The 17,389-nt window shown below is 44.2% G+C and overlaps 1 protein-coding gene across 1 annotated transcript in view; it reads left to right on the top strand.

The window, feature by feature from the left end:
- The window catches only part of colq (collagen-like tail subunit (single strand of homotrimer) of asymmetric acetylcholinesterase), a 111,640-nt gene that overhangs the window by 70,454 nt on the left and 23,797 nt on the right, over nt 1-17,389 (top strand). Inside the window, exon 11 of the mRNA XM_078539039.1 lies at nt 11,094-11,174. Coding sequence (XP_078395165.1) covers nt 11,094-11,174 — 81 coding nt within the window. The remainder of the gene's footprint in view (nt 1-11,093; nt 11,175-17,389) is intronic.

Raw genomic sequence — 17,389 nt, 5'->3', positions numbered from 1 at the left:
TAATAAAATAGACAAAACAACTCACATTTATAATAGTGCTTTTAATGTAATCACAGAATCACACAGTGCAGAAGAGGCCCTTCAGCACATTGAGTCTGCACCGACACGTGAGAAACACCTGACCTACCTACCTAATCCCATTTACCAGCACTTGGCCCATAACCTTGAATGTTATGACGTGTCAAGTGCTCATCCAGGTACGTTTTAAAGGATGTGAGGCAACCCGCCTCCACCACCCTTCCAGGCTGTGCATTCCAGACCGTCACCAACCTCTGGGTAAAAAAGTTTTCCCTCACATCACCCCTAAACCTCCTGCCCCTCACCTTGAACTTACGTCCCCTTGTGACTGACCCTTCAACTAAGGGGAACAGCTGCTCCCTATCCACCCTATCCATGCCCCTCATAATCTTGTACACTTCGATCAGGTTGCCCCTCAGCCTTCTCTGCTCCAACGAAAACAACCCAAGTCTATCCAACCTCTCTTCATAACTTAAATGTTTCATCCCAGGCAACATCCTGGTGAATCTCCTCTGCACACCCTCCAGTGCAATCACATCCTTCCTATAATGCGGCGACCAGAACTGCACACAGTACTCCAGCTGTGGTCTCACCAAGGTTCTATACAACTCCAACATGACCTCCCTACTTTTGTAATCTATGCCTCGATTGATAAAGGCAAGTGTCCCATATGCCTTTTTCACCAGCCCACTAACATACCCCTCCGCCTTCAGAGATCTATGGACACACACCCCAAGGCCACTTTGTTCCTCAGAACTTCCTGGTGTCATGCCGTTCATTGAATACTTCCTTGTCAAATTACTCCTTCCAAAGTGTATCACCTCACACTTTTCAGGGTTAAATTCCATCTGCCACTTATCTGCCCATTTGACCATCCCATCTATATCTTCCTGTAGCCCAAGACACTCAACCTCACTGTTAACCGGTCAACCTTTGTGTCATCCGCAAACTTACTAATCCTACCCCCCACATGGTCATCTATGTCGTTTATATAAATGACATGGGGCCGAATTTTGCCGTCGGCGAGCAGGGGGCGGGGCCCGCTTGCCGATGTGTAAAATGATGCGGGATGACGTTGGGCGGAGCCCCTGACGTCATCCCGCCCCATTTAAAGATTCAGGAAGGCGGGGGCACAGCAAAATCACCTGTGCGCCCGCTGACAATTAAAGGACCGGCCTGTCCAACCTTAAGGTTGGCGGGTCGGCCAGGAGCCCCAGCGGGGAATAGAAAAAACATGAAACCTCATCCACTGGCGGGATGAGGTTTCATGTAGGGTTCTAAACAGTTTAATAAAGTTTTACTATAATTTATGAACATGTCCCATTTCACGTGACAATGTCACATGAGGGGGACATGTTAGGGAATTTTTTTTTCTGTTTTTAATCTTTTTAAAAGCGTAAGCAATCTCCCTGAGGCAGCACTTAGCCTCAGGGAGGTGTGCGCTCTTCCATGCGCATGCACACAAAAGAGCACTCCCGCTTTTGGGGAATCCCCCCACCGCCCGAGCTTATCAAAGGATTATAGATTTAGGATCTGTTGACAAGGGAAATACAGGATTTCACTTGTATAGACTTTTGAAAAGATCATCCCAAAGCACTCCTGAGGCAATTATGTACTTTGAATTGTAATAGCTGTGGCATAAATGGCAGCCATCTAATATTTACAAATAACATAAATATGAATGACCAGTTCTGAGGGCAGCATTCCCTCTGCAACAACCTGGTCCACTCCCCAGTCACCCTAGCACCACCTCCCTTTCCTATGGCATCTTTCCATGCAAGTGCAAGGAATACAACACCTTCCCTTTTACCTCCTCCTTTCTCAGCACCCAAGGCTTCAAAAATTAATTCCAGATGAAAATGCAATTTACTTGTACTTCTTTCAATTTAATATGCCCTATTAACTGCTCACAGTGTGGTCTCCTCTTTACTGGGGAGACCAAATAGCGTCTGGAGCCTAGAGCCAGCCTGTTGGCTGGAAAGTTGGAGGTGAGCCTGTCTCCACTGGCCCTGGAAGCCGCGATGCTATTTTGCATGACTCATGCAAGTGGCTGCCTGAGATTGTGCATTCCGCCCCCTGAGGCAGGATGTCCCACATCTAAGACATGCCAGTCAATCAGAGGGCCGGCAGCTCTTCAGTCCCAGCAGCGCCACCAGAAGCCATGGCCACTGCAGCAAGTCCAAGATCGGAAGCTGATTTGGCTTCTGCAGTCAGGCTGCCAGAGTATACTTGGTGGCTTTGACAAGTGGCATGAGTACCCTCCAGCACTAGTAAAATACCAGTGGCAGTGGGAAGAAGCCCTTAAGTGCACATTAATTGGCTACTTAAGGGCTTCAAATGGCCCATGGACAAATGGGCAGCCCGACACTGGTAAAACGTCAGTGGAGTTGGAGAGGGTGATGGGCATTGCACCCCTCCTCCAGCCAGCCCACTTCCGGGGAGCATAAAATTCCACACTGGGTGACCACTTTATGGGACATATCCGCAAGCATGATTCCTAAGTTGCTAGTCACTTCAAATTTGAAGTCTCTACCTTTGCTCTGACCTTTCTATTCTTGGCCTGCTACAGTATTCCAGTGAAGCTCAACACAAGCTGGAGGAACAGCACCTCATCTTTTGACTCAGAACTCTACAGCCTTCTGGACTCAACATTGAGTTCAACAATTTTAGATCACAACCTCAGCCTCCATTTTGTTTCCTTTTTTACCGGTTTATTTTGCTTCTCTGGTTTCTTTCTTAATTCCTTTACTTTGCACTTAAATGGCTGTTATCCTGCCATCCACATATCCTCGAGGCATCTTTTTTTGTTTCTTTACTTCTCTCGTTACCATTCCATTTTGGATTTGTACCATGAAACGTTTTGTCATTTAATCTCTCCTGCCCTCCATCCTATCATAGGCCTTCCCTTTTGTTCTTCTTCCCAGCCTCCACTCTTTGCATTTGCACAAAACCCATTATATTTCTAACTTCTGTCAGTTCTAATGAAATGTCACAGACCTGAAACATTAACTCTATTTCTATTGCCACAGATGCTGCCAGATCTACAGTTGGCTATATTCTATCATAAAGTTAGATGTTCTGCTGCTGGGGCCAAAAGCAGGAGGCGACCTCGCTTCAGTAGGTGGTGGAACCTGGGGCTGCAACTTGCAGGCAGAAACCAATTGAGTGACTTTAGCTAGGGCTGCCATCTAAATGAGGGCAGTGACCTGTGCCGAGAGCTATTGGCCCAATCAGAAGTGGCCATTGCTGAGGCTGCAGCTGCAGAGAGAGGACATCTCAATGGCTAGGTGCCCTCAAAGAGGGGTAAGAGGGATTGGGCGGTGTTTGTCATGTACCAGCAATGGAAGGCACCTCCAGAGAAAGAGAAATGTTGGCCAGAAACTTGGGAGAGTGTTAGAAAAATAAGGAAACAGATTTAAAGCAGTGCTTGAAAATGCAGAGGCAGAATAAGAAAAACATTTCAACTCATCAAAATTGATTAGTAAAGTATGCAACAAGTGCATCAGTAAAAGTAAGGTTGTTAAAGTGAAGTGGCCCCATTGAGAGGAAAGACTTGCCAATTTGTAAATTATGATCAAAAATGGCAAGGGCTATTTGATAAACACTTTGCAGTGGTCTAGATGCATGAGATGGATCTTGGAAGTGAAAAAGTAGAAACAAAAACCATTCCAGAAGTCATGGGGAACCACGAGTCCAGTTAGAATGAGGAACTTAAAAAGGGAGATAATTAACACTGTAGTGGGGAAAATTGTAAAGTCTCAGAGGAAAAAATTGCCACCATAGCCTGGATTTTGCGGTAAAATACGGTGAGGCTATTAGCACCTGCGGTTATTAAAACATGAATCGGTCTCCCTTTTGTAAATTTGGATGCTGCAATGGTCACGTTAAAGTCCTCTGGTTTACATTTACACTCAGTAGAGCCATGAAATAGCATATTAGGGCATCAGCAATTTTCTCCTTCACCTTTCATGATTCATCCCATCTGGCTTTGGTACTTTGTCTTCCTTTAGCCTAATGTATCTGAAATTTTCATTTTACCCATCTTTCTTTAGTCACTTCAAATTCATGAGAACATAGGTGCTGGAGAAGGTGATTTGGCCCTAGGTCTGCTGCGTCATTGAACAAGATTACGGCTGATCTCCTACCTCAATTCCACCTTCCAGCACTATCCCATATCCCTTAATTTCCTTAGTACCAAAAAAATCTATCAACCTCTGCCTTGGATATACCCAATGACTGAGCATTCACAGCTCTTTGGGATAGAGAATTCCAAAGGATTAAAACCCTTTGAGTGAAGAAATTTCTCCTAATCTCAGTCCTAAATGGCTGAACCACTTACACTGAGACTCTGACCCCGTGTTCTAGATACCCCAGCCAGGGGAAAGGTTTTCTCCGCACCGACCCTGTCAAGCCTATTAAGAGTGTGACATGTTTTAATTACATCACCTCTGAGAGCAGCTTCTGGTGAACGCACATGCACATTTAAACACGGAAATCACGGAGCTGCTGTCCAAGTTGCCCTGTTCCTCCAGAAGCTGCATTATATTGGCATCTTGCCAAGCGACTCAGTATCTAAATATGTGGAACAGTGTGAAGTCGTGGTATGTACTTGACAGCTATCACCAGACAAGCCAGAAAAAGTCAGGGCATGTCCATTCCCATGTCAGTGAATGTTTAATGACGTGATTGGTCTTAATTACTGATCTACAAACTTCTGGCACTGAAAACTTACTTTGACAAGTAAGGAGTGTTATTTCTCCTGATTTTAATTATTGTTGGAGATTTGAAGAAAGTAAACATTTGTAATGCATTTTTAACTTTGGCTCTCTCTCCCTTTCATCTGTCTTTCGATTGCATTTTTCTTTCCCGTTCTTTATTTTGCATTCTGTACATGATGTGGCATTAAATTCACTAATCCTGGTTCAGATTCTGCATTCCTCAGTAGGGATTCTTCAATCTGATTAGTTAGGGAGATACACAGTTGCTTGTTTTTGTGCACACAGATTCTAGACCTCTTGCAAAGTGTGCTGCACTGAAACAGCTTTCTAATCACAGCGAGCTCTAGTGCAAAATATTCTGTGGACAAGTGTGAGTGTAATGAGCAGCTAGTGCTATCCGCTTGCTGCTGGCTATATCTAGATAAAGAGGAAATTGTAGAAGAACTTCAAAAGGTTTGATTATGCTTCACAAATCTCACATAATGTTTTGAGATGGTAGCCAACATGGTAAATAGAAGAAAGGCAGAAGACATAGAATTTTACATCCAGAAATCGGGACTGCTGCCACCCACTCACCCTTCCGCACGTAAAATCGGGACACTAGCCCAATATCAGCACGCTGTCTCTGATGATACAGAATTCGGGGTCTCCAAAATCAGCAGCCTACCCGCCATTTTTTAAAAATGAATTAACAAGCTTGTTAACAAGGCAATAGACCTGAATTTTACATTGCCCATACCATTTTTTGGTGGGTGCCCGTGAAAAATGTCCGTAGGGAGTCATGCCAGGTATTAGGATATGTTGCAAAGTCAAATATAAAGCTCAAAGTGGGACTGTGGCTACATTCAGCAGAAGGCTCTGATGCGGAAGGTAGGAAGGTTTCACAATGGTTGAACTTTAATTTTTCATTGCGTTCATCCTGCATTAGGATATTTTCTCAGGAAAGGGGGCATACAGAAAGTTTGTACACTGCAGCATTGGGCCTTTAGATCGCTGTCCCCATGGGAATTGTTCATTTTATAGTCACCGAGTGAGGAGGGGAGCTGGCCAGGGACAGGTGCACCCTGTGTCCAGCAAAGCGTGCAACCTGCTGCTGCACAAGGGGCTGCGGAGGACAGATACCAACACCAGACAGGCAGAGGTAGGCGAAGGCACTATCCTACCAACCATGTCTACAGGGTGAGGATGACACACCTCCAGATGTCCAAATGACAGTGTTTTAGAAACTGCATCTCTTAAGGGATATAGTCACATTCCTGTGTGACATGCTGTCTGGGGAGATTGTCTCCTTGTGTTGGTGGCCATGTAGTGACTGTGGTATTAAAAGTAGCTCTGGTTTTGATTTTCTTTTTGCCTCTGGATTATTCCAGGCATCATGTGGAGATGGGGGAGGTCATGGTGTAGTGATAATGTCACCTGGACCAGTAATCCAGAGACCCAGGCTAATACTTTGTGGACATGGGTTCAAATCTCACCATGGTTGGTGGTGGAATTCAAGTTAAATCTGGAACTGAAAGCTGATCTCAGTCATGGTGTAACGAAACTATCATTGATTGTCGTGAAAATCCATCTTGTTCATGAATGTCCATTCGGGAAGGAAATCTGCCATCCTTACCTGGTCTGGCCTACATGTGACTCCAGACCCACAGCACTGTGGTTGACACTTAACTGCCCTGAAATGGCCTCGCAAGCCACTCACTTCAACGGCAATTAGGGATGGGTAACGAATGCTAGCCTTGCCAGCAATGCCCACATCCCATCAAGGAACAAAAATACATAGCAGAATTTCACAGCCTGCAGCCCATGACTGCGTAAAGGTTTTTACGGATGCCCATGCATTATCTCAGTTACCAGTGACAACACCAGTCAAGCAGAAAGAACCAGAGGCTTTGCAGCCATGGCTGGATTTCTGAGGGTGCAAAGCATAATTGAGTGCGCACGTGTTGCAATAAAAGCTCCTCCCGGGGAGCAGTCACGATTCATACATACTTAGGCACTCCCAGGTAGCAAGGATGTCTAGTGGCTCGAAACCTTTTGATACCTGGCTTCTGGTTGATAAAGATTACACCCTCAAGAAATGGCTAATGAGCCGATGAGAAATCCATGCACAGAGCCTGAGAGGAGGTATAACGATAGGCACACATCCACCAGAGCCACTCAGGTGGCGCTCTGCAATATGCTGCTGCTAGAATCTCATTCATGGTCATGGTCTGCTGTGCCTCACACAACCTGGCCCTCCAGTGCAGGGAAGCCCTGGCAGAGGGAGGATCTGATAGAGAGAGCCACATCCTCTGATAATGAGGAGGGTGAGCCATGCCACCAAGTTGAGCACACTGGTGCACAGCATGTTTTTGATGCCCAAGAGATGCAAGATTCTCTAATACTGCGAAGATTCCAATAGCAATGTGTCTTCTGCTCAACTATAACATCTTGACCAAAATCGCTTTTTTTGTTGGTATATCCCATGCATCAACACAAGGTCTGCCTGTGGATGTGTCAATGTAGAGGTATCAAATTAGACCAATAAGAGGGACCCACATAAGCACAATCTCTCTTAACAGCATGTGGTCGATCCAAACCAAAACCAGCACATCATACACATGAAACCCTAATGCAGCAGGAAATCAAGTGAAAAGAACAATTATGTAATAACAAAATGATTCAATAGTTTTCATAACTCTGGACTGAACAATCACTGTTGTGAACCCATGTGTGACTAATGTGTCTTGATGTGTCTTAAATCTTCTCCGGGTACTACTACGTGGTGCTCCCCCCATCCCCCGCCCCCTGTGCTGGATACAGGCTGCTGATCCTTATTCTCCTTTGCCTGGGATGACTTTGGCGGGCGTTCCGTGGTCACCTGAGGCCATGAGAGCCTCGGTGTGGTTGGGGTCTTCTGCACAGTGGTATAGGAGGCTCATCTGTCACTGCGACACTCAAAGGCATTTATATCAATGGCAGAGGGGTGGACGAGATGCTGTCCCCATCAGAAGCATCCTGAGAGGTCCCCCCGATGGTGACAGCAGCTGCTTATCCTCAGCTGTTTGACCCTCCCTGCTGTCCTGAGAGGAACCAGGACCTGGCTGTGACTCCAGGCTCCTCGTCCACTTCTCATCCTGGCCCTGGGCATCGGAACTCAGAGACAAGCTGATAAAATGCAGGTCAGAACACATACCCAGTATCCCATCAGTGAGCTGCTGGGTTTGGTCTCTCAATGGAGGAAGCCATGCATTCTGAAGAGCAGGCAATTGCAACGCTCATGGCCTGGATGGACTCCTCTGTCCGTGACAGTGTGTGCAGCCCCCTTTGGAATCTCTGCCACATCTTCATGTACCTCACGCTGCACAACCAGCATCTGCCACCTGACTGACGGCTGCAGAGGCTCGTTTTCAACTTGGGGCTCAGCATCTAGGTCATCTCCAGCTCTCCTCAGACTGCCAGAGGGTTGCTCCATGTCAGTCTCCATTAGCTGATCTTGTCACTGTGATGTGCTCACACCAGTCTGTGGATTCCTGAGAGCTCACTCACGCATGCCCACTGAGGTGTGTGCATCCACACTGGCGCACGGTGCTCTGAAAAGCTGTGACGCTGCATGCTCCGGGGCTCCCTCCTCCTCCTCAGAGGTTAACTTTGGTCCCTCAGGACTGGTGGCTGCTGCTGCTGATGTTTTACCTGTGGGGGAATTGAACAAGGAGACTGGAGGGCAACAGTATCATTTCAGGTGACTTCAGAGAGACATGCTGCTTAAAAACGCACACTTGCAACGTTGCAAGATGGTAAGCAGAGTTTGAACCCTAGGTCCTTCAACATTGAGACACACATTCCTCTCTGAATTCAGAAAGCCTTTAAAATCAAAAGCTATCAATGCTTCGCTCCTGCCACAGTGCATAGTTTCCGACCGCGCCGCTCCCCCTACCTTCAGCACTATCTTTGCAGGAGAAAGCTTTGTTCCCTTGGAATCTCACCACCCCGAGGCCTTTCTCCAAACTCACTTCAGCCAGTTGTGCGACTCCACTGATTCACTGCTGCCGCTCCAATAATTCAGAGGATTTCACACTTCTGGGTCAAAACTTTGGTCTGAAAACCACTAATGATAGTGTAGATGCCAGAAACCCGTGCCAGGGTGCCTTTAAATGGGTGGTCTTGACCAACCTCCGGTTCGGGGCCTGCCCCCTCACTCCCTGGACGTCCAGCCAAGGAGGCCCAATTTGGTGCACTGCCCACTCTTCCCTTTCCTATTTGGTTGGCTTACCACCAGGTGGCCGCTAATTGGCCCACAAGATGCTTTATTTGGTGTCTTTAAAAGGTGAGGGTGAGAGTTGGTGAAGTACGCACTTCCAGGTCAGACTCCCAGTAAAGTTGCCTAAATCACAATGCAACCCTGAGATGTATCCTGGTTACCATAACACATGCGCCAATGGAACACATGGGGCAGAATTTTTAGCTCGGCGGGTGGGTGTGCACCTGACCCAATTGGATGCGAAATCGCGCAAGATAACATCGGACAAGCGCCTCACACCCGTGCGATATTTCAGTTGGCAGGTGCATGCAAAAGTCGGAAGCGCACCTGCCAACAATTAAAAGGCCATTTATGGCAATTAAAGGTGCAATTGTCTCTGGTTTTTCGTGGTCTGCCCAATCTTACAGTTGGCGGACGGGCAAATTGGCCAGGCGGACTTTGCATTTTTCATTAAACCTCATCCATGGGCGGGATGAGGTTTCCGTTATTACATGAAAGACGAAGAAAAATCTACGGACAGCATTTTTACTATGTGTATGGTCAGGTGACTATGCTGCTTGCACATTTTTTTCCCTGATTTTAAAAACTTTATTTTCAGGCCTTCAGCTCCGTGAGGCAGCTCCCTGCCTTCAGGGAGCTTTCTGTCAGCGTTTGTCCACGCCCGCACCGACGTCAGCGCCCGCCCTCTTCCCGCCCCCACACCAGCAGAGCTGAGCTTCTCACCGCGCGTTTCCCGCTGGCTGGCCATAAATTGGCCAGCCAGCGTGAAATCATAGTCAGGGGCCAATCGCGTTCAGCGGTTTGTTTCCCGGCCACTCCTGGGCCCGCTGATCACACCCGCCCACTGACCTAAACATTCAGGCCATGGAGTAATAATAAAATAAAACTGCCTACATCATTTCTCAAGTATGTAGTGTACGGAAGAACTTCAAAGAATTGCACACACACACACACACACACACACACACGGTGTAATTTAATGCTCCCCTTGGAGACAAGTCCTGAGGAGGGAGGGGCCATTTATTCGGCTGAGAGGGTGCAGATTGGCTCTGATTGGTTGACGGTACTCTGGGCAGGATTCCCGCCCTGCTCAGGGAAGTGCAGCAATTAAATGTTCCCCCTGGAGTTGGGAGCTTGGCAGCAGCATTCCCGCTGATAACTAGGAACCTAAATCCCTCTGGGCTCATGGAAATCTGGTTGGCAGAGATGTCACCGGTTCTGGTGGCGGACATCAAGCAACCTGCCACTCTCATTAAATTCTGCCCACAGTATCCATTGCACTTGCACCTCACCATCCTCCTTTAACTCTGCCAATTAGTTTAAATTTAGACAGGTAGGAAAAACTTCTAATCCTTAACCAGTAGACAGGTGAACTACCAATCAAGAACCAGCAAGTCATAGAAAGCAACAGGTCAATTTTGTTCCTAGTGACACCAATGAGGATCTTGTAGTTTCTAGAAAAGAAATCAATCAAATTAGAGAAACAATTTTTCCAGCTTCTTTAATTGTCATGTTTTTTTTCTATCCAACTGACAACTAAAACATACATTGTGTATAATCTGACAAACATTCAAAAAGAATTTGCTGAAACTATTTAAAAATACACCTAAAGTTTCCCAAGTACTGTTGGAAAATGCCAAGGCCCACCCTCTCTAAAGGGACATGGGCTTGAATCTTGCTCCCAGTGCCCCTGGGATATTCCGAGGTGCTCAAACTCCAGAGATTGGCAAATTTCTTTCATACCTGCTACCTTTGTCTGTGTGTGTGTGAGGATGGGTGGGTGAGGAGGTGGAGGGAGCAGAGATGTAAAGAGAGGTATTAAAGTATCTTTTGGGCAAATCTTGTGCCAGCATGCTTGGTTTTACAAGTGATAGACAGTGTAACTTAAGTACTAGTGATTTTGAAATTACCGGTAAGAATACAAATGGATATTAATTCAAAATCATAGATTTTAGGTGGTGCTCAAAATATGAATCTATGGAATTCTTTTCTTCAGTGTTATGGTACAAATGATGAATAAGAATTGGGGTTTTACAAATGTCAATAAAACTGTGAAGAGTAACAATGATATATCAAGAACCTAACATTTTAAAATAATATATTTTTCTTGATAAAAGGGCGAAATGGGTCCAAAGGGAGAGTCTGGAGCCCCTGGACACAGAGGACCTGTTGGTAGACCTGGAAAGAGAGGAAAATCTGTAAGAATTTTTTCCCTTCTATCTATTACATTATTTCCAATTTTTCTTTATATTTTGCATGATGGTTCAGGGTTCACTGTTGTGTGAGTAGTTAACAAAAACAGATATCATTAAACACAGAAAACAGATTCTACCAAACAACATATATGGCTCCCTTGAAAAATACTTGGAAGGAAAGCTTCCACCCAGTCTTTCTGTGGCTTACTTGATAACGGCACCATTTACTGTCACATGAAGTCATGTGGAACAGATGGCTTAAGGTCCCATTCCTTGTTTGCTCTAGGTTATGTGATCCTGGCTGGAACATTACAGCTGGTCTCAGGTCCTGGGCTCTGTTCCATCCATTAAGCACTCCCGATGTAGAAACATAATGGCTGCTTTCATTTCAGACTGTCTAGGATATTTTCATTGGATGCAACAAAACAATATAAGAGTGTAATTGCTGCAATGTGATTGCTTCCATCAGAAGGCTTTCTAATGTTCAATTAGCAATATGCAAATACAAAAGGTTTTAGGCCATGCAAGAGAAAATTAGCAAAAGATGTCACTGCTGGTTATTGTCAATTAAAGTGTGTTGAATACATCATGAAGCAGGGGGAAGGATTGTCCTCTGATTCTACCTAAAATCAGGTAATTTTCAGTGGAGAATGATTAAAAATCTATACCATGAAACTTGCTGTGGCCTCACTGTGTGGCCAAGAATTGCTCCCCCCAACTCCTGCTGGAACCACTGCTCACTATTCCTTCCCCAGCCAAGAGGCAGGGAGTTGGGGCCCAGGTTGCCAACAGATTTCCTTTACAACCAATTGTGAACCAGCATGTGAAAGATGACAGTATAGGGTCTGGCTGCAATACTAATGACTCTGTGATACCCTCCATGGAGGAAGAGGGTGCTGTAGTTGCTTCCTCTCCTTCCATTCTGCTGCTAAGATTTATCTACTTTTCCACTTGTTAAACTTTAAGATTCTGCTCTTAGATTTTGTCTTTACAATGTTCAGATAGGAGGCACTATAGCTGCAACATTTTAGGATTCCTGATGATACCGTCATGGAAGAACCTTGGATTAATATATGTTAAATATGTGATTATTGTGCTAAACCTAGCACTCAGGACATTAAATTCACAGGACAGCAGGACAGGGAGATGTAGATTGAAACCCAGAGTCTTTGATCCAATATGCTTCAGACATTGAAAGTCAGTTTGGACATTTCACTGATCATTTACATCTTTTCATGGTTGAGAAGACCCGATTCATTTGAACTTAGCATGATTAGTTATCAGAGCAGTCTGCTTGAGCTCAGAATTAACAAAATAGAAAAAAAAAACCCATGTTTAGAGTCATTGTAAGATTTAGGGTTCAGGGTCACATATTCCCAAAATAGGCAGTCAAGGATTCATAAGTGATTTTAAGGTAGTTTATTAAGAAGCAAAGGTTGAAATATGATACCTAATCTAAATAGGCAGAGAACCCATAACAAGTGAGGATGGTTTACTAGTCCCGAATTGGACAAATGGATGGGGGAAGCTGAGCTCTGTGGCTGAGGGTGGCAGTCTTCTCAGAATGGTTTACTAGTCCCAGATCAGACAAACAGATGGATGAAGCTGATCTCCGTGGCTGGAAGTGACAGTCTCTTGACTTTTTGCAAACACCAGTCGACTTCTCTCGTTGGTCTTTGCCTCCTTGAGTCGCCTGAGATATCAGCAAACTCTTCGTCATTTCCTGGGCGAGGGTTGGAAGTTGCAGTTTCTTCTGTTTTCTTCCACCTTCTTGAGCTAGCCAAAGTCTTAGGCTGGAATCAGTATCAGTCCACCTCGAGAAGCTTTCTACCATCTGAAGTGTTGTTTTTCCCTCTCAAGAGTCTGTTTCTATATCTTATTTCTGGGAGGCTATGCCAATCATTTATTCATCTGTCCATTGACAAGGGACAGATATTCAAGGTAATCCATCCTATTTCCATTTGAAGTCTATGAAGTCATCTTGTGGCTCATCGCTTCCTGGGGCATCCTGTTTAACCTTCAGAGAGGTGGTTCACATATGGCTCATGACTTCACCTCCCACCCCCTCCTACCCACCCCAATCAAGATTAGCAATGTTTTTTTCTAGTGGCTATGCTAGAGACACATCCTTGACAGAGATAACAGCCTTTGCTGTCTTGTATTTGTCAGCCCAGAAAATTGCTATGGGAGCTTTCTTTATAAGGGAGAGAGAGCTATTCCTATAATATTCAATACATTTCTCAGCATTTTATAAAGTTATTATGCAGTGATTTCTTACCTCAATCAGGCCCAACAGAGCCTTCAAATATGCAAATTAGAGCTATATAAATGAGTGGTAATTAGAGAATAAAATATATATGAATGGGCATAGTGCAGAGAATCTTTGCATTGGAGAAGAAACAGAGAACATGGTTGAGATTGCAAATTCATAAAGCTCAGGATTATAGAGGAATTGGTATGCGACGCCAGGACAGGGAGACCCGAGTACAAACTGAAGAGAGGTAGATTAGAGCCAGATGTAAGGAATCTTACATCTGATTGGAAGGTTTCCAGAATGGCATACCAAGGAGGATTTTAGCACCAAGTAGTTTAGATCTCTTTAAGATCAAATATTAAGGTTAAAAAGGTAAATATTTTGAAGAGAAACATAATAAGCTGGATATTTGTCTGGTTATGGAGGTGAGATTGAGGTTGGAGATGACAAATCTTAGAATTTTTTGCAGTAATTTCAAATTTACAGCGCCTTCCTGACCCTGTACTATTTTTGTGCTGCCTTTTTTCTGATTGGGAAGACCTCAGGTTGCAACTCACACCTCTTCTGAAGTCAGGGTTGCCATGTGAGCTCAAGAGGAAGTTTGAATTTCAAACCATCCCCATCCCACCACCAATCCCCGATCTCGACTCCCATTATTTTTGTGTGCTGGTGTGAGTACTGGAAGCTCTAAAAAAAAAAATGATTCTTTGGAGAATTCAAGACCACTAGGGGAAGCCTGCTGAGGAGTTGGGAACATTACGACAGGTGAATGTTAAAGGTTTTGACAACTTCACATGACACTGTTAGATGCTGTATTATAATATAAATGTGTTTTAACTACAGTGATTCATCAGGCTCTGTCCTGATAAGAAATGTGACCATTAAATTAATCAGCATTGTTTAATTATTGAGATGCATTAGAGCACTTTTCCCAGAGGAAAAAGTGCCCTAATGCATTCAAAACTGGAGAAAAATGTGCTGGGAAACACTCCTGTCATGTTTTGGACTGAGTTTTAAATGTCCAAAGATCATTACCTTTGAAGCCACCTGCTCCACTCCATTGATTGACAGGCCATCTGCTTTGAAATGGAAAATACACCATCTGTGCTTTGAAAAAAAAGGCTATCTGTTCTTCAGTTTGACAAAGTCCATTGGTTAAATTTCCAAGGCTTTGTATTTTGATAGCTGAGCTTATTATGAATAGCTGACTGAGTTTCAACAGCCAAGGAACCACTTATCTCAGCGGGGGCTATGTTGACAGTTTTAAGAAGTTATGAAAGGACCATCTCTCTTTGATGTGGTAAGTGAATAAGTATTTGTTTCCACACAAATTGACTACTGGCTGACAGCCAAGACATCCATTAGTCTGTTAAAACAAGTGTGCCCAAGGGAAAACATTTCTTGATTTACAACTCTTTCTCTAGGATCTATTTTGTCAATTGTACAATGTTTATTTATACCAGATAAAAATGTGTCAAGTGCCTGCAGTTTCTGCTATTGATGCTACATAGGTGTGATGATTGATAGTTTTTTAAGGCTGTGGTAAAAGCAATTTTTTAAGAGAAAGTCCCGATTGAATGACCGTTTTTGACTTTTTCCACACATGCCATTGTTACTATTGGGTTCGTTGGTTCTGTACATAGTGTATACATGGGCATGCAAGTGCCATAGGTTGGTATGGAGGGTATGAGGGCCATGGGAGTGTGATGGAGGGTCATAATTTGGCATGGAGGGTATGAGGTGCCATGGGGAAGGTAGAGGGGCATGAGTTGGCATGGATTGGGCTTGGAGGGTGAGTGACAGGGTGTGAGGGGTGAGGGAAGGAGGGCCTAATATTAAATAAAACAACGGGATGAAGTCCCAGAGCACCGAGGCGGGCCTTTTAACCAGCCCATCTCACCACTCAGAAGCCCATGTGGCTGCTTCTAAACTATTCCCAGGTGCGGCAGGCCTGACTTCACCCACTCCTCTGACACGAAAATCCCACCTTTACAGGCACTTTCTCCCAAAGCAGGCACGCCGATCTGGAAAATTTCCCGACTCCTGTTACCCACCTGTAGAATGAAAATCCAGTCCAAAAAGTTAGCCTCAGTAATAGTGATCATGAAAATACCAGGTTGCCATAAAAACCCATCTGGTTCACTAATGCCCTCCAGGAAAGGAAATCTGCCATCCTTACCCAGTCTGGCCTACATTTGACTCCAGACCCATTGCAATGTGGTTGGCTTTTAGCTGTCCTCGGAAATGATCTAGCCACGCAGTTGGATCAAGGATGGACAGCAAAATGCTGGCCTTACCAACACGGCTCACATCCCACAAATGAACAAAAAATAATGTTGCTGATTGGTCCATTGGGGAAAAAAAACTTTTTTGGTTGCCTTCATATTTCTCCATTTCCCTTCCCCCACCCCACACTTTTTAGTCTATTTAAATAGCATTTGCTTCACCTGGGACTCACTGACTGACTGCTCTGGATCACGCTCTGTTGCATTCCTCCATTTGAGGCCATTTCTTGGGTGTCCACCTTCACTTAAAGAGACATCTCTTGTAATGCAGTCTAGGGGTTAGGGTCTTATGCAAGCAACTAAACTGCATTTTTGTAACAGGTAACAGGTTTTGTTCAATAAATGGGGCTTCTAGCACATAGGAGCAGACAATTGTCAACCATCATCTGCCCTCACCCCCACTCTGTGACTTGCTTTAAGACATGCTTTGAATTAAATTCTAATCTTCTGTTATGTCCTAATGTTCTATTGTTCTATTAGACTCTGTCTTAATTTTCAAGCTTACAAAATAGACATTTTTGCTAGATAGTCACCATAGAATAATATTACAATGAGGAATCAGCTTTAAAATCTCTGATGAATCACCTCTCAAATCTTCAATCTCCTCTAGTAGTTCAGAGAAGAATTATGTCTTAAATCTCAATGCAAATTATTCTATGTCAAACCCAGTTAAAATTATTCACTCAGATCTCAGAGAAGACTAGTTCAACTGTCAGTAAAATATATGATGCTAAACGGAACTGTAGCGTGGCTAGACTTTGATGAACTACCCTGTCGGAAATAAATTTTTCAAGTATGGATGCTCATGAGCAAAGTCATAAAAAAAGGCATTTTGGTCTTATAATAAGGGCACATAGTGTAGGGATAACAATAATTTTGTTCAATCACAGTAAGGATCTGCTGTTTCTTGCATCCTATTAAAGACAGAGGATTGCAGAAGGCTCAAAATCATCTCAATGATAAGAACAAAAACCTAGAGTAATGAGAAGAGACTTTGAGACACTGAGATTATTTACGCCAAATTAGCAGAGACAGCAAAGAAGAGATTTCTTCAAGATTTTATAAATTGTCAAGAACCTTGTATGGGTGAATAGGGAAAGGTTATTTCTTCTGGTTGGGGAGTCACTGACAAGGGAATACCGATTTTAAATTATGCCCAAGGGAGTGAAGAAAGAGGTTGGGATAAACATTTGAAACAGAGGAAGATACAGGATTAGGAGGAGCGAACAGTAATTTTGGACTGCTTTCACAAAAAGCTGACACTGGCAAGGTTATGCTGTGCTACAAATTTCTACTGTTCTATATTCTACTTTCCTTTAGACAAATTTTACAGTGTTTCGCTGTCACACTGTTTCTAGTGCAATCATGTTACATGGAAATAAATTACCCTGCTTGCCCTTTTTGTATTGTTCATTTTTGGGATTACACAATTCCCTCCTTTAATTCTAAATTTAACTTTTTGTTACTATTAGAAATAAAATGATAATACATCTGAATTTACAGGCAGTATAGATTTTGTGAATAATAGTACAGTGAGGGGAGAATTTTCTGTTTGTCGGGCAGGCCGGTTGGGTATGGGCACGAGTGCAGGTGTGTACAGAGCCGATTGCCGCCCACAATTGGCTGCACGCCGCCATTTTACGTGGGCGGGCCAATTAAGGGAGCGCTCAGCACTACCT

The sequence above is a fragment of the Cetorhinus maximus genome, chromosome 3 (genome assembly GCF_964194155.1).
Source record: "Cetorhinus maximus chromosome 3, sCetMax3.hap1.1, whole genome shotgun sequence".
Lineage (NCBI taxonomy): Eukaryota > Metazoa > Chordata > Chondrichthyes > Lamniformes > Cetorhinidae > Cetorhinus > Cetorhinus maximus.
The sequence above is the reverse complement of the archived record's forward strand: the minus strand, read 5'-3'. Positions and strand labels throughout refer to the sequence as shown.